This window comes from Rhipicephalus sanguineus, chromosome 1, assembly GCF_013339695.2.
Source record: "Rhipicephalus sanguineus isolate Rsan-2018 chromosome 1, BIME_Rsan_1.4, whole genome shotgun sequence".
Classification (NCBI taxonomy): domain Eukaryota; kingdom Metazoa; phylum Arthropoda; class Arachnida; order Ixodida; family Ixodidae; genus Rhipicephalus; species Rhipicephalus sanguineus.
In genome coordinates this window covers 4,296,899-4,319,843 of record NC_051176.1, presented here as the reverse complement: position 1 = coordinate 4,319,843, position 22,945 = coordinate 4,296,899, and the positions used below count along the sequence as shown (strand labels likewise).

Genomic DNA, 22,945 nt, shown 5'->3' with positions numbered 1-22,945 from the left:
CAGTGAAAGCGCGCGCAACAGGTCAATTTTCCACCACAGACACAGCGTGCAACGCTCACCGTCTTGACATTGTCCACACGGCTTGCAGCGACGTCAGCGCACATGGTTGTCGTGAAAACGGAGCTGTCCAGGCGCATAGCACAGGATCCTCTCGACTGCGCCAAAATTGTAACGACACCGAGAATCATGGAGCCAATACGGTTGCCATTACTGTTTATTTCAGTGCTTCTTCTCGCTCTTTCATCTTCTTTTCCATCTTCTTCCTTACAAATGGAAGTCAATGTGGATGATAAAACACCCTTTTTGTTGGTGGGGCCCGAACCCATCGCCTTCGAATGATGTGTCCGATGCTCGACCAATATTGAGCTATGACAGAGGGTGTTTTGCTATCGTAGTATTCTGCGCATGTGACACCCACAAAGAAATTATGAAATTATATAACAGCTCTCGCTTCTGGCCTGGTTTGATTTATCTTCTCAAATGAATGTCAAACGGCCATTAGAGTTATTTTAAATGGACCTTCCACTGTAGTTGCACTGAGTGAAGGGCAAACGACAACTTGTCCAGTTCTTTTGTGCACTCCGTGCAACTGTATTATAATGTCGTACCAACTAGCCCATGTTGAAGCTTTGCAGAAATGAAGTCAAATCTGGATATATTGTGCTTGATAGGGATTGTGAAAGAGGTTTACATATCTGTAATTGAGAATATGAAATATGCGTACCTGAAGCTTACCTATACATTTGTGGCATCTCCAGAAATCACTCGAGTTTTTGAAGAGAAGGAATCTGTTTATTATTCATTTTTCATCTACACCTTTGTGTGGGATGTGTGGATTTACTCAGTGTCACAGGTAGTATGCTTCGCTGCACGTCGATTAGTCTTCACTGCACGAACAAGCCGTGATAATATTGTTCTAGAAATTGTATGGAACACTCCAGACACATTTTTACCATCGCTGTGAGGTCCCATCCAAATTGACGTCACATGTTCTGTGTGCACATGAAAGTGTTTGAGGATGGCTCAAGCAGAGACATACTGCAAGAGGCCCATGGGAAAGGGTTCAGCCGATGGTTGAGCGTGCTGTGTTCTCAGCACTGTTTGCAACGAAGGTCTCTTTGCTCGCCAATCTGCCAACTGGGATGCTGAAGGAGCCTTATTTCATAGGACATTCCTCGCATGCAGTGTGGTCCACACCAACCGCAGGGCAGGACCAGCCATCGCTTTTCCCCCCTGCCGGCAGTAGCAGTGACAAGCGGTTGTGGGAGAAGAACATTGTGCTCGCAAAGTGACCATATTTCGCAGACTCCAAAGCGGGACAGGGGCCGTGGTATTTGCGGAAGGAAGAACTTTTAACAGCGGCGCTGTTTTAGGCTTGGAGTAAGTGTGCGCAAAAACTCGGCCGTGTATGCGTCCGAGGAATTGGGCCAGCCCCACTACCGAATAGGTAGTACAGCAGGTGCGGTGGGTGAAGAGAGCCTAGTTTTGAAACGAGGAGGAGAATTAAATAAAGTGCAGTAAAATTTCGAGGAGGGATTCCAACTTGGGTATCCAGCTATCCAGGCACGGTAGCTGAACAAGCATTTATGGGAACCATGTGTTACCATGCGCGAGGGAACAACAAAAAGACAGAAGAAAGAATGCAGATCATGGATAGTACTATAGCAAAGGGGTGTGGTGGCCAGCTAGCTGTCTGCAACTGCGAGCCGGCTTTTGGCCGAAAGCAGCAAACAGGTTGGCGGTACCCCAGCTGCAAAATTGGGACGTCTGGTCACTTTACGCTAGAAGCGGTGGCCGTTTTCAGGTGAGGAGCTAACTTTTTCATATGCAAGTGAAGCATGCTTGTCCAAGGGCAGTGCGTGGGCCGAGTCTTTTGCTGGTAATTAGCACTTGTCAGCTGGGTGTGCGAAATATCCTTTTGTTTAAGATGGGTGAGCAATAACATTTTCTTGAGTCTCAAGGGAGGTGGAATGATGGTTGTGAGGACCTGCCGAATGTTTGTTACTGTGTACACACGTGTAGTGTACATACATGATTACTTAGGGAGCTTGGAAGGTATTTTGTTCTTCTCAGTTGATTGTGTTGATCCATCTTTCTGCACCTCGCGTGTCATTTATTTTACCCTCACTGGCAGAAAGCTTTACAGAGGGGAGTAAATAACAAACAACATAACATCACATCTATAACAACTACAATATGTATGAAGGTACAATGCTAGGCTTATACAACTGAATTCAAATGCAGGTGCGATGAGAAATACGGAGCAAACAAAATCAAAATATCTAATATACACTTTATGCGTCATCAAGTAAATAATTGTGTAAGGCAGAAAAAAACAAGTCGTGATCTGAAATGGAAACAATTTCGGAGGGAAGGTCGTTCCCATTTTGGACATGCGTGGGACCAAGGAATAATAGAGAGTGCAGCAGCCAGTGACATGCACCTTTGCTGAAGGTCTAGACAAGCAGAGATGAGGTCGTAACAAACTGATCTTTCACATCTTATGAAAAAGCATGACGTGATTCGAGTGTCTGTAAGGAAAGGGTGCGTTTCATTGACGTGACACTGCTAGTGCGATGGTAGTTGGATAATATGAAGCGTTATTCTGTACCATTTCAAGCGAGTTGAGTTAAAGGGACACTAAAGAGAAGCAATTAATCGGTTTAGATTGATGAATTGTGCTCTCGGAACTGTAACGTCATCAATTTCACCATCATAGGTTTATTAATAGAGGAGAAAATCAATGTTCATAGTTTCATTTTTAAATTTCGTGCTGAAATCTCCCCGTGTGACATCAGGGATTTCAAAGTGTATTTATTATATTTTGGCACCATTGGCTCAACAAAATTACCCCAAACTTTGTATCTTAAGTCTATGGCCCCCTCAGAGGACAATGTACTTCATTTTTACCGATTAAGTAGAAGTACGTTGCTCCTGTAACCTGTAATGCGAGAACCTGTAATGAAGTACAGATTCTTGCAGCAAGTGTGGTGTTTTTGGTATCGTGAAAGAGTACTTTACTAATATGAGAAAAATTGTTTTGCTCTCTAGTGTCCCTTTGAGTGCAATTGAACAGGGTCCCAAATGGAGCATGCGTATTCAATTTTTGGACATACTAGATTTTTATACAGTGTTAGTTTCACAGTGACTATAAAGTTGCATCGTAGATACCCTAGCATACGATTACTATTGTTAATAATGTAGTTAATGTGATGTTCAAGCTCAAGTCAGACGTTATGTGAATGCCCAAGTACTTATACGAAGTGACAGAATCTAGAGTAGCGTCATTTAAGGTATAGTTAGCAGGAGGTCCGTTAGTATGTGTAATGCGTAAAACTTTACATTTCTTAGTGTTTAAGTTCATGTGCCAAGCATGGGCGTCGGCAGGATTTTGCCTTGGGGGTGCGAACCCGTGTTACATCGCGGCTGGGGGAGAGCTGGCATAGCTTGGGTGGGTGGCAAGTGCCGGTGTGGCTTGAGGGGGGCAAGTGCCCCTTTTGCACCCCCCTGCCTACGCCCATGGTGCCAAGTCCTGCACCAGCTAGCAGTATTATTTTAGCAGGTTCAAGGTGAGGGCCAGTTGGTGATGGAGCATACTTGGTGAAAATTAAGCGCAATGGACGGGACAAAAGAAGGAGCACACAGGACGAAGCGCTACTAACAACTGTGAACATTTATTGAAAACATAACCGCAGCAAGCCAATGTGCGCATGTGCACAAGGCTTCTATGATCTGCACCAAAAGCAACAACAAACAACAAAGCCAGGCGCGAGATAGAACCCCGTGACAACAGCAACACGTGTAAAATGAAATCACCAAAACAACCGAATGATAGGTGGCACGTGGTTACACAGTTGAATACCTATAACCGGGAAAAAACAAGAGACCAAAAGATAAAAGGAAGATATCAATTAAGAGATACCGAAAAAACGCGCTTAAAACTGGCCATTAATGAAATGCACTTCTTTATTTAAAGGGCCCCTCACCAGGCCACATAGCAAACTTTAGTTAGACGCTGGGAGTTGTTGTGTGCCGAATGAAGAGCAGTATGCCGCAAGAATTTTTGAAATCGGTTCATTACGAGCTGAGAAAAACAATACTTTGTAGCGGCGCGAAACCATGACGCGAGGAGGCGAGTTTCAAACCCTTGCCACTCGCCCCGTGTAGCCTTCGCAAGCCAAATCCCTTCCCTGCCCTCTTCACTTGACACATACGCATGAACACGTCATGCGCATGCATGGTCACGTGCGCATGGCGTCCCCGAGCCAGCCCGAGCACGCGAGGGGCGTCGCACGGACGCTACTTTTTTTTTATGTAGCGGCCGTGGGCGTTGTGTCGGCGTTCTCTGTGGTGTACTACCTGTTTCTGCGGGACGGGCATGAAAGTTGCGGCATTTGTACGGGAACGAGAGCGGCGGTGTCATGAGCCAGTGCTGCATTAACGTTTACTTCGACGCGGTAGAATAAATGAGCATAATGAGTGCTCCAACGCGCCAGAACATTACTTTCGTTTCCAGGGCTGGCGTCTGCTCGATGCGCTAACCGCGGGGACACGAACGCATGGGAAAGCGAGGCACATTAGCCCCGCATCTCGCTGCAATTCACGAAAAAAAATGAAAAAGGCGCACACATTCCCTTTGTGTGTCTCATTATTTCTCTCAAGTTTTATTAATCTATTCAAGCAACAAATTACACAAACAACACATGTCGTGTCAAATAATTATCGCAGTGTCACGTGCTACTGTTGGCGACGTCAGAGCACAGTCGTCTACGTAAAGGAGCGATGTCCATCTACGTAGGGCCATTTTCTCATGTACGTCATCCCCTCATTCTCTAAAGCGCGCGCCCGAGAGGGGAAGGGCAGGCAGCGTTCACCTTGAAATTTGACCCATTTCCGCGGCGTGTAGCGTTGCAAATTTTGGCAGACGTTATCGTGAACGCCCAGTGTATGCATTGCGCTCGTTAGCTCAAAATTGTCAAACCTGGTGAGGGGCCCTTTAATAAAGCAACTGAAGCGACACTCATGCACGTGTCGGGTCCACAACCTTCCATCAACGCAGCTTCCAAGATTTCACGTTCCCGTTTGGTATCTCCGCGACCTACTACTACCGTATTCTGCAACCTTGGGAAACAACCGCAAACTTTCGTGTGTAGAGCAAGGTCCGAACGCACTGGTGCCAGTGCGTGCCCAGCTGTGTGCCTCCGTTGCGCAGTGGCCAAGTCTCACGCTGCGCCGGGCGTTGGGGCCATAGAGACGGCAGCGTGTTACTACACTCTTTGTGGCAATAGAGAAGTAGCGTTGAGCAAAAAATAAATATACATGTGTCACAAAATGCACATACCGTGTGTGTGTCATTGAAGCAGCAGTAAGCATCATAATCAAGCTAATCCTAGACAACCAGGAGAGTTAAGAATAATCAGCTGAACCTTAGCTCATGCTACATATATCCTGGCATAGCCGAGCTAAGCCACTTTTCGCATTTGATCAGGCATCTAAGGCCTTAATAACCCAGAGCCTTTCACTGCATCACCTAGTGTGCAGCTTTACAGCCTGAAACCCTGCAAATAGTTTCATAGTTTCATGCAGTGCAGTTACCAAATGAAGGGGCATTGCACGTCATGGGGCCTGGAGTATTTCTAACATTTCAGCAAGGTAATTGAGTGTTGGCTTGTCCTTCACAGAACCTGACAAGGATGTCATGGAGCCTAGGGTGGCAACCATCAGGGCAGCACCGGACATCAAACCCGAGGAGGACTGGGAGGAAGGTAATAGAGAGTTTTAGTGCTGAGTTTCCAAGCGGCTTGCGTACCCAAGAGGTTGGGGCGGCAGTACTGCGCATGCGCGAAGCCCCAAGAACATGCGTCCCCGAGTCGCCGTGTGTGTGCACGCGGCCATAAACAACGCTGCCACCTCCTAGTGGAGATCAGCTGTCCCTAGCAGGACACGTCCGCCTCGCATCTATTATCTATTATTATTAGTGGCACTCTGTACTTTGTTAGCTCCGAACCAGTAGTGCGCTCACGTGTTGCTTCCTCTCTTCTGATGGCCTAAAGATAACTAGGTTAGTTCTGTCAACAACATATGACACAAAAGCAAGCCACTGACATCTAAAGAAACCTGTCATAGGTAGCTGGGGAAAAACAGTGCAATAAATGACAAGGACGCAGGAACACAGTAGACTGGACGAGCGCTGAACTTACAGCTGACATCTTTATTGCACCTACCGCTCGTTTTTTATTTTTTATTTTTTTTATTTACAAGTACCTTACAGGCTCCACGGGGAGCATTGAGTAAGGGGAGCATCACAAAAAGAAATGTAGAAGAAAGCGATACATGAGTATGAACACTGCAACAGTAACGTACCTGCGAGACGATTAAACAAATTGACTTACATGGCAAAATAACACTAAGAATAACACTAACTACTTACTAAAAGCTTAATAATACGAAAACAATATTCAGAAAAAATAAAAATATAGGACACCAGCTATGAACTAACAGAACAATACTAAGAAAGCAATACTCAGCGAGAGAAATGAAAAATAACATTCATTGTTGCAATAAGAGCGGCACGGAAGTCGCGTCAAAAAAAAAAAAAAAAAAACATCACTTGTGCACTCATAGAAACAAGCAAACAAACTAGAAAGGATTGTAACCGAAGCAATGCTAAAAATGAAGAGAAATGCAACCTAGATACCGAGAAACTTCCAGTAAAATGCAAAAGAAATGCGTAGCACAGAGTTTGGTACATTCTTCACAAAAAAAAAAGAAAAAAAAAACCCATGACACGATACGGCTCGATGTATAATGTGATGATTGTGAATATTTGTTACGATGAATACTGTAGGGCCAAGAGTTGCCTAAATTTATCCTTATCTGCTTGCGCAACAGTGTCGTTTGAAAGCAAGTTCCATAAGCGAATGCCTCGTGGCAAAGCCGAGAAATTAAATGCGTGAGTGTTTCGATAGATGCGATTGTAGCTTAATTCGTTGTGAAGACGTCGTGATGTGCAGGACGCGCGTACCAATGGCAAGTTTGATGGCTTTTTTTGGTAAACATATCTATGGAGCAAGGACAAGAGTGCCATGTGACGTCGATTACTTAGCGATTGAAGGGAAAGGTTGATTTTTATCTGCGTTATGCTTGACTGATAGTTGTAATCGCGGGAGATAAATCGACTAGCTCGATATTGGACAGCTTCTAACATGCGGATTAAGTATTCTTGATAAGGAGACCATATGGGAGACGTGAATTCAAGCTGCGGACGTACAAATGTTAGAAACGCGAGCTTGCGGATGTCAGATGGACAGTTACGCAAGTTGCGGCGAATATACCCGAGAGATTTGGAAGCGTTTGCGCATATGTTTGTGATATGAAAGGTCCAGGAAAGGCTTGGTGTAAGATTAACACCTAGATATTTGTATACCGATGCCTGAGACACTAGGTTTGTATTTATGTAACACAAAAAGCTATGATTTGAATTTTTACGCGAGAATGTCATTATTTTACATTTAGATGAGTTGAGTCTCATTTGCCAGGCATCACACCAATCGGTAACGAGCTGAAGGTCATGCTGTAGAATGAGGTGATCATCAGGGCTCTCAATGGGTCGGTATATTGTGGAATCGTCGGCAAATACACGCATGCAGGATGAGATTTTACCCGGTAGATCATTGATGAAAATGAGAAAAAGCAAGGGTCCTAGCACACTACCCTGTGGTACACCGGAGGTGACATATGTAAGGGGTGACGTATAATCATTTACAATTGTGAATTGCTGACGGTTCGTTAGAAAGTTTCGGATCCAAGAGAGTGTCAAGCTGTCTAATTTAAGAACTGATAATTTGGAAATTAAACGACAATGAGCTACGTGGTCGAAGGCTTTGGAGAAATCAAGAAATATGCAATCTGTCTGGAGGCTATGATCCATGTTAAAAGGTATGTCTGTAGTGAATTCGAGCAACTGAGTTTCACAAGAAAAGCCTTTTCTAAAACCATGCGGATTAGCAAAGAAAAAATTATTGCACTCCAGATGGGTATATACATGAGAAGCAATGACATGTTCAAGCATTTTGCAACAAATGCTTGTCAAAGAAATTGGACGGTAGTTTTCTGGAGAAGGTTTACTACCACTTTTGTGTACTGGTATGACTTTTACTATTTTCCAGTCTGAGGGAAGCTGGCCTGATGATAAAGACTGGCGAAAAATGTGACACAAGATTTTACTGGATATTGTAACTGTATTATTTAAGATCTTGGAGTTGATATTATCAGCACCTGATGAACTGGACAGCTTAAGTTTGTTAATGAGACCTTCTTCTGTTATGTCGATGGGCTCCATGTACTGATAATCTAGATCTGTGACCTGCGGAATGTTTGAATGGTCTTCTCTAGTGAATATGGATGAAAAGAACGTATTAAAGGCGTCTGCGCAGTCCTTGTCACTAAGAGGAACCTGATTTCTGTCACAAAGGGATGTGGAATGTGAATCATTATTTGGTGAGATCACCTGCCAAAACTTTTGGGGGCTGTGTTTGAGTAGTGATGGCAAATCATGCGTGTAGTATTTATCCTTGGCATCCGCTAAAGCTGCACAATAGTATTCCTTCAAAAACAGACTATATCTATCCCATGCCGCTGGCAAGTTCGTACGCTTTGCATTTGTGTATAGCCTTTTCTTTTTATTTCTCAACCTTCGAAGGTTTTTAGTGAACCAAGGGTTACGCTTATCGCCCGATATCCTTATTAGAGGGATATACTTTTGCACTAATGCGCACAGCTTTTCTTTAAACAGAAGCCAGTTTTCGTGTACTGACCGAGCCGAGAATGAAGGTAAGAGGGTGCTAGAAAGAAAAGCTTTTGTTGATTTTGTCATAGTCTCCTCTGTTGTAGTCACGGATGGTTTTGTTTGAGACGCCAATAAACAGCAAGGGAATATTAAGAGTAAGTTGTAGCAGCTTGTGGTCACTGAAGCCATTTAAGCAGAGAATTTCGCCAACTGTTTCGGGGGCGTTAGTGAAGACTAGATCTAAAATGTTTGTGCCGCGAGTAGGTTGGGTAACCATTTGGAACAAATTAAAGTCTAAGGCTAACGAAATGAACTCCATGGAAGCGCGACAAGTGGATGACAGGTTTTTCCAGTCAATGAGAGGAAAATTAAAATCTCCAAAGAGATAAACAATATCAGCTGAACATAGCTCAAGAGCTTTAGAGATATTACTACGAAGTTCGACAAGAAATGATTGGTCTGTATCGGGAGGACGATAACAGCATCCTATCAGGACTTTGTTGCTGTAGGTTTGACATTCCGCCCATACTACCTCAATACTAGAATTTATGCTTACAATGCGTGACGCCAATGTTCTTTTGATACCCAGGAGTACGGCGCCACCTTTTCTTCCACTGCGATCACACCTGAACATGTTGAATGGGCTATGATGTGGAAATATTTCATGATCGGTTATTTCAGGGTGCAGCCAAGTTTCCGTGAAAACAAGGATGCCTGAATTGCAGTCGTCTAGAAATGAGGCGATAGCGTCGCGTTTAGGCAATAGACTACGGATGTTCGTAAAAGACAGCGATAATGATGGTGCGATTGCAAGTGGCTTCGACTCCCTGCGGTTGCAATTGTGCACAGATTTTAGCTGCTATCTCTCGCAGGGAACAACAACTTTACTGGCGCTATCATAAACGTAAATGACGTCGCCAATTCGTAGTCTATCGGTTGATAGGCTAAAAGGCCGGGCTTGTGCTTTGGCAAAATCGATTAGCTGCTTTCTGGCCTGCCGTGTGGCCGGCGAAAAATCTTCGTGAATGGAAAGGCCAGACCCCTTAAGCCTATATGCAGCAGACAGGATACGTCCTTTGTCTTTGAAAATTGTCAGTTTCGCAATAATAGGCCTCACCTTTCCTTCGGTATATTTCCCTAATCTGTGTGCCCTTTCAAACTGTGAAGCGATTAGTTTCACGCCTAATCTTTCAGAGCAGAATTTCAAGACTTTACTTTCTGAGGCTTTCCTTTGCCTCGTCTGCTATTCCAAAAAAGATCAGGTTGGATCGTCGCATGCGGTTTTCTGCATCTTCGCATCTAGAAGATATTCTGTTCAGCTTACTGGAAACGTCACGCAATGTTTCCAAACACGTTGCAGAATCGCCAGATGATTGTGATGGTATAGACGTTTCCAACGCTGCTAACTTTGTATTTAGCAGTTTAATTTCTTCTACAGCGGCGGCGCGTTCTTCGTTCGTGCGTTTCAAGTCAGTGCGCAAAGCTTTTTCATTATCTACATGTTTGCGCACAGTTTCTAGAGCAGCCTCCTGTTCCTTTTGGAAAATTTTACAGCCAGCTTGCACAGCAGCTACGGCATTTTCGAGCCTATTTATTCGCTCCAAAGCAGCGGCGAAGGCGTCTGCCTCAGTCTTGGACATTGGGCCGGGATTCTGCTCAATGTCACCCGCAAGGACAAGTAACAGTTCAAACAAGGTAAAGCATACTTTTGGTAGTAATGAAACAGAAGGCTTAACCGCGTCAGTCCACTCTGTCGGGCACGACACCACTATGATACAATAATTGCTGCACTTCAACGAGGCATCATCTGCCAAGTAACTGACCTGTAACAACGGCATTGGTGAGGAAGGCATACTGTAAGTGATGTCGTGCCCGAAGCCGACGACAGCTGAATGGCCTTTATAGCCCCCGCTCTGTGTGACGACGGTAGTACTGGTTCCACGTTGCCAGACGAGTGGTTGTGTGCTGTCCAGATTTAGGCTTGCATACGTCGTCAAGTCGCAGGCTGGGAGCGGGCCAGTTTCGCTATTCCGGTGAGCGCCAAGAGCCAAGGAGGCCCATGTCATGGCCATCTGTAACAACGGCATTGGTGAGGAAGGCATACTGTAAGTGATGTCGTGCCTGAAGCCGACGACAGCTGAATGGCCTTTATGGCCCCCGCTCTGTGTAACGACGGTAGTACTGGTTCCACGTTGCCAGACGAGTGGTTGTGTGCTGTCCAGATTTAGGCTTGCATACGTCGTCAAGTCACAGGCTGGGAGCGGGCCAGTTTCGCTATTCCGGTGAGCGCCAAGAGCCAAGGAGGCCCATGTCATGGCCATCTGTAACAACGGCATTGGTGAGGAAGGCATACTGTAAGTGATGTCGTGCCTGAATCCGACGACAGCTGAATGGCCTTTATAGCCCCCGCTCTGTGTGACGACGGTAGTACTGGTTCCACGTTGCCAGACGAGTGGTTGTGTGCTGTCCAGATTTAGGCTTGCATACGTCGTCAAGTCACAGGCTGGGAGCGGGCCAGTTTCGCTATTCCGGTGAGCGCCAAGAGCCAAGGAGGCCCATGTCATGGCCATCTGTAACAACGGCATTGGTGAGGAAGGCATACTGTAAGTGATGTCGTGCCCGAAGCCGACGACAGCTGAATGGCCTTTATAGCCCCCGCTCTGTGTGACGACGGTAGTACTGGTTCCACGTTGCCAGACGAGTGGTTGTGTGCTGTCCAGATTTAGGCTTGCATACGTCGTCAAGTCACAGGCTGGGAGCGGGCCAGTTTCGCTATTCCGGTGAGCGCCAAGAGCCAAGGAGGCCCATGTCATGGCCATCTGTAACAACGGCATTGGTGAGGAAGGCATACTGTAAGTGATGTCGTGCCCGAAGCCGACGACAGCTGAATGGCCTTTATAGCCCCCGCTCTGTGTGACGACGGTAGTACTGGTTCCACGTTGCCAGACGAATGGTTGTGTGCTATCCAGATTTAGGCTTGCATACGTTGTCAAGTCACAGGCTGGGAGCGGGCCAGTTTCGCTATTCCGGTGAGCGCCAAGAGCCAAGGAGGCCCATGTCATGGCCATCTGTAACAACGGCATTGGTGAGGAAGGCATACTGTAAGTGATGTCGTGCCTGAATCCGACGACAGCTGAATGGCCTTTATAGCCCCCGCTCTGTGTGACGACGGTAGTACTGGTTCCACGTTGCCAGACGAGTGGTTGTGTGCTGTCCAGATTTAGGCTTGCATACGTCGTCAAGTCACAGGCTGGGAGCGGGCCAGTTTCGCTATTGCGGTGAGCGCCAAGAGCCAAGGAGGCCCATGTCATGGCCATCTGTAACAACGGCATTGGTGAGGAAGGCATACTGTAAGTGATGTCGTGCCCGAAGCCGACGACAGCTGAATGGCCTTTATAGCCCCCTCTCTGTGTGACGACGGTAGTACTGGTTCCACGTTGCCAGACGAGTGGTTGTGTGCTGTCCAGATTTAGGCTTGCATACGTCGTCAAGTCGCAGGCTGGGAGCGGGCCAGTTTCGCTATTCCGGTGAGCGCCAAGAGCCAAGGAGGCCCATGTCATGGCCATCTGTAACAACGGCATTGGTGAGGAAGGCATACTGTAAGTGATGTCGTGCCCGAAGCCGACGACAGCTGAATGGCCTTTATAGCCCCCGCTCTGTGTGACGACGGTAGTACTGGTTCCACGTTGCCAGACGAATGGTTGTGTGCTGTCCAGATTTAGGCTTGCATACGTTGTCAAGTCACAGGCTGGGAGCGGGCCAGTTTCGCTATTCCGGTGAGCGCCAAGAGCCAAGGAGGCCCATGTCATGGCCATCTGTAACAACGGCATTGGTGAGGAAGGCATACTGTAAGTGATGTCGTGCCTGAATCCGACGACAGCTGAATGGCCTTTATAGCCCCCGCTCTGTGTGACGACGGTAGTACTGGTTCCACGTTGCCAGACGAATGGTTGTGTGCTGTCCAGATTTAGGCTTGCATACGTTGTCAAGTCACAGGCTGGGAGCGGGCCAGTTTCGCTATTCCGGTGAGCGCCAAGAGCCAAGGAGGCCCATGTCATGGCCATCTGTAACAACGGCATTGGTGAGGAAGGCATACTGTAAGTGATGTCGTGCCTGAATCCGACGACAGCTGAATGGCCTTTATAGCCCCCGCTCTGTGTGACGACGGTAGTACTGGTTCCACGTTGCCAGACGAGTGGTTGTGTGCTGTCCAGATTTAGGCTTGCATACGTCGTCAAGTCACAGGCTGGGAGCGGGCCAGTTTCGCTATTCCGGTGAGCGCCAAGAGCCAAGGAGGCCCATGTCATGGCCATCTGTAACAACGGCATTGTTGAGGAAGGCATACTGTAAGTGATGTCGTGCCCGAAGCCGACGACAGCTGAATGGCCTTTATAGCCCCCGCTCTGTGTGACGACGGTAGTACTGGTTCCACGTTGCCAGACGAGTGGTTGTGTGCTTTCCAGATTTAGGCTTGCATACGTCGTCAAGTCACAGGCTGGGAGCGGGCCAGTTTCGCTATTCCGGTGAGCGCCAAGAGCCAAGGAGGCCCATGTCATGGCCATCTGTAACAACGGCATTGGTGAGGAAGGCATACTGTAAGTGATGTCGTGCTCGAAGCCAACGACAGCTGAATGGCCTTTATAGCCCCCGCTCTGTGTGACGACGGTAGTACTGGTTCCACGTTGCCAGACGAGTGGTTGTGTGCTGTCCAGATTTAGGCTTGCATACGTCGTCAAGTCACAGGCTGGGAGCGGGCCAGTTTCGCTATTCCGGTGAGCGCCAAGAGCCAAGGAGGCCCATGTCATGGCCATCTGTAACAACGGCATTGGTGAGGAAGGCATACTGTAAGTGATGCCGTGCCCGAAGCCGACGACAGCTGAATGGCCTTTATAGCCCCCGCTCTGTGTGACGACGGTAGTACTGGTTCCACGTTGCCAGACGAGTGGTTGTGTGCTGTCCAGATTTAGGCTTGCATACGTCGTCAAGTCACAGGCTGGGAGCGGGCCAGTTTCGCTATTCCGGTGAGCGCCAAGAGCCAAGGAGGCCCATGTCATGGCCATCTGTAACAACGGCATTGGTGAGGAAGGCATACTGTAAGTGATGTCGTGCCCGAAGCCGACGACAGCTGAATGGCCTTTATAGCCCCCGCTCTGTGTGACGACGGTAGTACTGGTTCCACGTTGCCAGACGAATGGTTGTGTGCTGTCCAGATTTAGGCTTGCATACGTCGTCAAGTCACAGGCTGGGAGCAGGCCAGTTTCGCTATTCCGGTGAGTGCCAAGAGCCAAGGAGGCCCATGTCATGGCCATCTGTAACAACGGCATTGGTGAGGAAGGCATACTGTAAGTGATGTCGTGCCCGAAGCCGACGACAGCTGAATGGCCTTTATAGCCCCCGCTCTGTGTGACGACGGTAGTACTGGTTCCACGTTGCCAGACGAATGGTTGTGTGCTGTCCAGATTTAGGCTTGCATACGTCGTCAAGTCACAGGCTGGGAGCGGGCCAGTTTCGCTATTCCGGTGAGCGCCAAGAGCCAAGGAGGCCCATGTCATGGCCATCTGTAACAACGGCATTGGTGAGGAAGGCATACTGTAAGTGATGTCGTGCCCGAAGCCGACGACAGCTGAATGGCCTTTATAGCCCCCGCTCTGTGTGACGACGGTAGTACTGGTTCCACGTTGCCAGACGAATGGTTGTGTGCTGTCCAGATTTAGGCTTGCATACGTCGTCAAGTCACAGGCTGGGAGCGGGCCAGTTTCGCTATTCCGGTGAGCGCCAAGAGCCAAGGAGGCCCATGTCATGGCCATCTGTAACAACGGCATTGGTGAGGAAGGCATACTGTAAGTGATGTCGTGCCCGAAGCCAATGGCAGCTGAATGGCCTTTATAGCCCCCGCTCTGTGTGACGACGGTAGTACTGGTTCCACGTTGCCAGACGAATGGTTGTGTGCTGTCCAGATTTAGGCTTGCATACGTCGTCAAGTCACAGGCTGGGAGCGGGCCAGTTTCGCTATTCCGGTGAGCGCCAAGAGCCAAGGAGGCCCATGTCATGGCCATCTGTAACAACGGCATTGGTGAGGAAGGCATACTGTAAGTGATGTCGTGCCCGAAGCCAATGGCAGCTGAATGGCCTTTATAGCCCCCGCTCTGTGTGACGACGGTAGTACTGGTTCCACGTTGCCAGACGAATGGTTGTGTGCTGTCCAGATTTAGGCTTGCATACGTCGTCAAGTCACAGGCTGGGAGCGGGCCAGTTTCGCTATTCCGGTGAGCGCCAAGAGCCAAGGAGGCCCATGTCATGGCCATCTGTAACAACGGCATTGGTGAGGAAGGCATACTGTAAGTGATGTCGTGCCCGAAGCCAATGGCAGCTGAATGGCCTTTATAGCCCCCGCTCTGTGTGACGACGGTAGTACTGGTTCCACGTTGCCAGACGAATGGTTGTGTGCTGTCCAGATTTAGGCTTGCATACGTCGTCAAGTCACAGGCTGGGAGCGGGCCAGTTTCGCTATTCCGGTGAGCGCCAAGAGCCAAGGAGGCCCATGTCATGGCCATCTGTAACAACGGCATTGGTGAGGAAGGCATACTGTAAGTGATGTCGTGCCCGAAGCCAACGGCAGCTGAATGGCCTTTATAGCCCCCGCTCTGTGTGACGACGGTAGTACTGGTTCCACGTTGCCAGACGAGTGGTTGTGTGCTGTCCAGATTTAGGCTTGCATACGTCGTCAAGTCACAGGCTGGGAGCGGGCCAGTTTCGCTATTCCGGTGAGCGCCAAGAGCCAAGGAGGCCCATGTCATGGCCATCTGTAACAACGGCATTGGTGAGGAAGGCATACTGTAAGTGATGTCGTGCCCGAAGCCGACGACAGCTGAATGGCCTTTATAGCCCCCGCTCTGTGTGACGACGGTAGTACTGGTTCCACGTTGCCAGACGAGTGGTTGTGTGCTGTCCAGATTTAGGCTTGCATACGTCGTCAAGTCACAGGCTGGGAGCGGGCCAGTTTCGCTATTCCGGTGAGCGCCAAGAGCCAAGGAGGCCCATGTCATGGCCATCTGTAACAACGGCATTGGTGAGGAAGGCATACTGTAAGTGATGTCGTGCCTGAAGCCGACGACAGCTGAATGGCCTTTATAGCCCCCGCTCTGTGTGATGACGGTAGTACTGGTTCCACGTTGCCAGACGAATGGTTGTGTGCTGTCCAAATTTAGGCTTGCATACGTCGTCAAGTCACAGGCTGGGAGCGGGCCAGTTTCGCTATTCCGGTGAGCGCCAAGAGCCAAGGAGGCCCATGTCATGGCCATCTGTAACAACGGCATTGGTGAGGAAGGCATACTGTAAGTGATGTCGTGCCCGAAGCTGACGACAGCTGAATGGCCTTTATAGCCCCCGCTCTGTGTGACGACGGTAGTACTGGTTCCACGTTGCCAGACGAGTGGTTGTGTGCTGTCCAGATTTAGGCTTGCATACGTCGTCAAGTCACAGGCTGGGAGCGGGCCAGTTTCGCTATTCCGGTGAGCGCCAAGAGCCAAGGAGGCCCATGTCATGGCCATCTGTAACAACGGCATTGGTGAGGAAGGCATACTGTAAGTGATGTCGTGCCCGAAGCCGACGACAGCTGAATGGCCTTTATAGCCCCCGCTCTGTGTGACGACGGTAGTACTGGTTCCACGTTGCCAGACGAGTGGTTGTGTGCTGTCCAGATTTAGGCTTGCATACGTCGTCAAGTCACAGGCTGGGAGCGGGCCAGTTTCGCTATTCCGGTGAGCGCCAAGAGCCAAGGAGGCCCATGTCATGGCCATCTGTAACAACGGCATTGGTGAGGAAGGCATACTGTAAGTGATGTCGTGCCCGAAGCCGACGACAGCTGAATGGCCTTTATAGCCCCCGCTCTGTGTGATGACGGTAGTACTGGTTCCACATTGCCAGACGAGTGGTTGTGTGCTGTCCAGATTTAGGCTTGCATACGTCGTCAAGTCACAGGCTGGGAGCGGGCCAGTTTCGCTATTCCGGTGAGCGCCAAGAGCCAAGGAGGCCCATGTCATGGCCATCTGTAACAACGGCATTGGTGAGGAAGGCATACTGTAAGTGATGTCGTGCCCGAAGCCGACGACAGCTGAATGGCCTTTATAGCCCCCGCTCTGTGTGACGACGGTAGTACTGGTTCCACGTTGCCAGACGAGTGGTTGTGTGCTGTCCAGATTTAGGCTTGCATACGTCGTCAAGTCACAGGCTGGGAGCGGGCCAGTTTCGCTATTCCGGTGAGCGCCAAGAGCCAAGGAGGCCCATGTCATGGCCATCTGTAACAACGGCATTGGTGAGGAAGGCATACTGTAAGTGATGTCGTGCCCGAAGCCGACGACAGCTGAATGGCCTTTATAGCCCCCGCTCTGTGTGATGACGGTAGTACTGGTTCCACGTTGCCAGACGAATGGTTGTGTGCTGTCCAGATTTAGGCTTGCATACGTCGTCAAGTCACAGGCTGGGAGCGGGCCAGTTTCGCTATTCCGGTGAGCGCCAAGAGCCAAGGAGGCCCATGTCATGGCCATCTGTAACAACGGCATTGGTGAGGAAGGCATACTGTAAGTGATGTCGTGCCCGAAGCCGACGACAGCTGAATGGCCTTTATAGCCCCCGCTCTGTGTGATGACGGTAGTACTGGTTCCACGTTGCCAGACGAATGGTTGTGTGCTGTCCAGATTTAGGCTTGCATACGTCGTCAAGTCACAGGCTGGGAGCGGGCCAGTTTCGCTATTCCGGTGAGCGCCAAGAGCCAAGGAGGCCCATGTCATGGCCATCTGTAACAACGGCATTGGTGAGGAAGGCATACTGTAGGTGATGTCGTGCCTGAAGCCGACGACAGCTGAATGGCCTTTATAGCCCCCGCTCTGTGTGATGACGGTAGTACTGGTTCCACGTTGCCAGATGAGTGGTTGTGTGCTGTCCAGATTTAGGCTTGCATACGTCGTCAAGTCACAGGCTGGGAGCGGGCCAGTTTCGCTATTCCGGTGAGCGCCAAGAGCCAAGGAGGCCCATGTCATGGCCATCTGTAACAACGGCATTGGTGAGGAAGGCATACTGTAAGTGATGTCGTGCCCGAAGCCGACGACAGCTGAATGGCCTTTATAGCCCCCGCTCTGTGTGATGACGGTAGTACTGGTTCCACGTTGCCAGACGAATGGTTGTGTGCTGTCCAGATTTAGGCTTGCATACGTCGTCAAGTCACAGGCTGGGAGCGGGCCAGTTTCGCTATTCCGGTGAGCGCCAAGAGCCAAGGAGGCCCATGTCATGGCCATCTGTAACAACGGCATTGGTGAGGAAGGCATACTGTAAGTGATGTCGTGCCCGAAGCCGACGACAGCTGAATGGCCTTTATAGCCCCCGCTCTGTGTGACGACGGTAGTACTGGTTCCACGTTGCCAGATGAGTGGTTGTGTGCTGTCCAGATTTAGGCTTGCATACGTCGTCAAGTCACAGGCTGGGAGCGGGCCAGTTTCGCTATTCCGGTGAGCGCCAAGAGCCAAGGAGGCCCATGTCATGGCCATCTGTAACAACGGCATTGGTGAGGAAGGCATACTGTAAGTGATGTCGTGCCCGAAGCCGACGACAGCTGAATGGCCTTTATAGCCCCCGCTCTGTGTGATGACGGTAGTACTGGTTCCACGTTGCCAGACGAATGGTTGTGTGCTGTCCAGATTTAGGCTTGCATACGTCGTCAAGTCACAGGCTGGGAGCGGGCCAGTTTCGCTATTCCGGTGAGCGCCAAGAGCCAAGGAGGCCCATGTCATGGCCATCTGTAACAACGGCATTGGTGAGGAAGGCATACTGTAAGTGATGTCGTGCCCGAAGCCGACGACAGCTGAATGGCCTTTATAGCCCCCGCTCTGTGTGACGACGGTAGTACTGGTTCCACGTTGCCAGACGAATGGTTGTGTGCTGTCCAGATTTAGGCTTGCATACGTCGTCAAGTCACAGGCTGGGAGCGGGCCAGTTTCGCTATTCCGGTGAGCGCCAAGAGCCAAGGAGGCCCATGTCATGGCCATCTGTAACAACGGCATTGGTGAGGAAGGCATACTGTAAGTGATGTCGTGCCCGAAGCCAATGGCAGCTGAATGGCCTTTATAGCCCCCGCTCTGTGTGACGACGGTAGTACTGGTTCCACGTTGCCAGACGAATGGTTGTGTGCTGTCCAGATTTAGGCTTGCATACGTCGTCAAGTCACAGGCTGGGAGCGGGCCAGTTTCGCTATTCCGGTGAGCGCCAAGAGCCAAGGAGGCCCATGTCATGGCCATCTGTAACAACGGCATTGGTGAGGAAGGCATACTGTAAGTGATGTCGTGCCCGAAGCCAATGGCAGCTGAATGGCCTTTATAGCCCCCGCTCTGTGTGACGACGGTAGTACTGGTTCCACGTTGCCAGACGAATGGTTGTGTGCTGTCCAGATTTAGGCTTGCATACGTCGTCAAGTCACAGGCTGGGAGCGGGCCAGTTTCGCTATTCCGGTGAGCGCCAAGAGCCAAGGAGGCCCATGTCATGGCCATCTGTAACAACGGCATTGGTGAGGAAGGCATACTGTAAGTGATGTCGTGCCCGAAGCCAATGGCAGCTGAATGGCCTTTATAGCCCCCGCTCTGTGTGACGACGGTAGTACTGGTTCCACGTTGCCAGACGAATGGTTGTGTGCTGTCCAGATTTAGGCTTGCATACGTCGTCAAGTCACAGGCTGGGAGCGGGCCAGTTTCGCTATTCCGGTGAGCGCCAAGAGCCAAGGAGGCCCATGTCATGGCCATCTGTAACAACGGCATTGGTGAGGAAGGCATACTGTAAGTGATGTCGTGCCCGAAGCCAACGGCAGCTGAATGGCCTTTATAGCCCCCGCTCTGTGTGACGACGGTAGTACTGGTTCCACGTTGCCAGACGAGTGGTTGTGTGCTGTCCAGATTTAGGCTTGCATACGTCGTCAAGTCACAGGCTGGGAGCGGGCCAGTTTCGCTATTCCGGTGAGCGCCAAGAGCCAAGGAGGCCCATGTCATGGCCATCTGTAACAACGGCATTGGTGAGGAAGGCATACTGTAAGTGATGTCGTGCCCGAAGCCGACGACAGCTGAATGGCCTTTATAGCCCCCGCTCTGTGTGACGACGGTAGTACTGGTTCCACGTTGCCAGACGAGTGGTTGTGTGCTGTCCAGATTTAGGCTTGCATACGTCGTCAAGTCACAGGCTGGGAGCGGGCCAGTTTCGCTATTCCGGTGAGCGCCAAGAGCCAAGGAGGCCCATGTCATGGCCATCTGTAACAACGGCATTGGTGAGGAAGGCATACTGTAAGTGATGTCGTGCCTGAAGCCGACGACAGCTGAATGGCCTTTATGGCCCCCGCTCTGTGTGACGACGGTAGTACTGGTTCCACGTTGCCAGACGAGTGGTTGTGTGCTGTCCAGATTTAGGCGTGCATACGTCGTCAAGTCACAGGCTGGGAGCGGGCCAGTTTCGCTATTCCGGTGAGCGCCAAGAGCCAAGGAGGCCCATGTCATGGCCATCTGTAACAACGGCATTGGTGAGGAAGGCATACTGTAAGTGATGTCGTGCCCGAAGCCGACGACAGCTGAATGGCCTTTATAGCCCCCGCTCTGTGTGACGACGGTAGTACTGGTTCCACGTTGCCAGATGAGTGGTTGTGTGCTGTCCAGATTTAGGCTTGCATACGTCGTCAAGTCACAGGCTGGGAGCGGGCCAGTTTCGCTATTCCGGTGAGCGCCAAGAGCCAAGGAGGCCCATGTCATGGCCATCTGTAACAACGGCATTGGTGAGGAAGGCATACTGTAAGTGATGTCGTGCCCGAAGCCGACGACAGCTGAATGGCCTTTATAGCCCCCGCTCTGTGTGATGACGGTAGTACTGGTTCCACGTTGCCAGACGAATGGTTGTGTGCTGTCCAGATTTAGGCTTGCATACGTCGTCAAGTCACAGGCTGGGAGCGGGCCAGTTTCGCTATTCCGGTGAGCGCCAAGAGCCAAGGAGGCCCATGTCATGGCCATCTGTAACAACGGCATTGGTGAGGAAGGCATACTGTAAGTGATGTCGTGCCTGAAGCCGACGACAGCTGAATGGCCTTTATGGCCGCCGCTCTGTGTGACGACGGTAGTACTGGTTCCACGTTGCCAGACGAATGGTTGTGTGCTGTCCAAATTTAGGCTTGCATACGTCGTCAAGTCACAGGCTGGGAGCGGGCCAGTTTCGCTATTCCGGTGAGCGCCAAGAGCCAAGGAGGCCCATGTCATGGCCATCTGTAACAACGGCATTGGTGAGGAAGGCATACTGTAAGTGATGTCGTGCCTGAAGCCGACGACAGCTGAATGGCCTTTATGGCCCCCGCTCTGTGTGACGACGGTAGTACTGGTTCCACGTTGCCAGACGAATGGTTGTGTGCTGTCCAAATTTAGGCTTGCATACGTCGTCAAGTCACAGGCTGGGAGCGGGCCAGTTTCACTATTCCGGTGAGCGCCAAGAGCCAAGGAGGCCCATGTCATGGCCATCTGTAACAACGGCATTGGTGAGGAAGGCATACTGTAAGTGATGTCGTGCCTGAAGCCGACGACAGCTGAATGGCCTTTATGGCCCCCGCTCTGTGTGACGACGGTAGTACTGGTTCCACGTTGCCAGACGAGTGGTTGTGTGCTGTCCAGATTTAGGCGTGCATACGTCGTCAAGTCACAGGCTGGGAGCGGGCCAGTTTCGCTATTCCGGTGAGCGCCAAGAGCCAAGGAGGCCCATGTCATGGCCATCTGTAACAACGGCATTGGTGAGGAAGGCATACTGTAAGTGATGTCGTGCCTGAAGCCGACGACAGCTGAATGGCCTTTATGGCCCCCGCTCTGTGTGACGACGGTAGTACTGGTTCCACGTTGCCAGACGAGTGGTTGTGTGCTGTCCAGATTTAGGCTTGCATACGTCGTCAAGTCACAGGCTGGGAGCGGGCCAGTTTCGCTATTCCGGTGAGCGCCAAGAGCCAAGGAGGCCCATGTCATGGCCATCTGTAACAACGGCATTGGTGAGGAAGGCATACTGTAAGTGATGTCATGCCCCAGTGCTGCAGCGCATCAAATCGAGCCCGCCATTCCAATCAAATCGCCAATCAAAAGCATCAGGTATGCAAACTACATATCCACTGAAAGCTAACATGTGTACATGAATTACACTGTGCGCTCGCATCTTCCACACTCATATAAAACGAACAAAAGTGACAAACCGATAAAATCAGTTCCTAACAAGGATGAACAAGCTACAGAAAAAACCGACCACAAAAACAAACAAACAATCAACAATCCATTTTCGAGGCGCAGGCTCACCTACCGCGATAACAGTGATTGAGAGTGAGTCGATGGAAAGTTTGAGGATGACCAACAAAAAACACGGTAAAGGAAATGATTTATATGAAACCTTTGAGATATTGAATCTCAGCGTCAGTGAGCAAAATAGATGGCTTGCTGATGCAACTGTCTCCCGCTTCCCTGATAAAAGAAGCTTCCACGATTTCACGTTCTGTTTTGCCGTTTGCCTTCTTTAAAGATTGCGTGTTCTCAAAAGTGGGCGCACATCCGCACTGTTTGCAATGTTCTGCCAGAAAGCTTCCCGTTTTTTTACGCACATTCAGATTGTGTTCCTTCGCTCTCTCATTAAAACACCTCCCGTTCTGCCCTATATACTGGCGTCCACAAGTGACGGGTATCTTGTAAACCACGCTGCAAACGCATCGTGTGTAGCGCATTCTATGCTTCGTAGTGCATTGCCATTGTGAATCTTTATTTGTCATCGCACATAATTTAGAGAGCTTGCAGGGTGCAGAAAACACCACTTCAACGTTGTGTTTGGACGCTATCCTTCTTATGTTGTGGTACACCCGGTGAATATATGGAATCACATGGACTTTTTTTTGTTTTCTTCTCTGCTGCAGTGCTGCGTTCTGGTCATTTAATTTTCTGCAGCAGCGCTTCACAAACACTTGAAATCACCGTCGAGGGATGGCCAGCTTCCTTGAGCCGGGCAATTTGATTGTGAAAGCTGGCTGACATGACATGAACACACGACTTAGTTAAGGCTGAGTTAAGGCAATTCGTTATGATGCCCCTCTTAACTAGCTTGGAGTGAGCACTATCAAAAGGA

The 22,945-nt window shown here is 49.9% G+C and overlaps 1 protein-coding gene across 1 annotated transcript in view; it reads left to right on the top strand.

Moving 5' to 3' along the window:
- The window catches only part of LOC119389293 (uncharacterized), a 450,101-nt gene that overhangs the window by 10,678 nt on the left and 416,478 nt on the right, over window positions 1–22,945 (top strand). Inside the window, exon 4 of the mRNA XM_037656505.1 lies at window positions 5,682–5,765. Coding sequence (XP_037512433.1) covers window positions 5,682–5,765 — 84 coding nt within the window. The remainder of the gene's footprint in view (window positions 1–5,681; window positions 5,766–22,945) is intronic.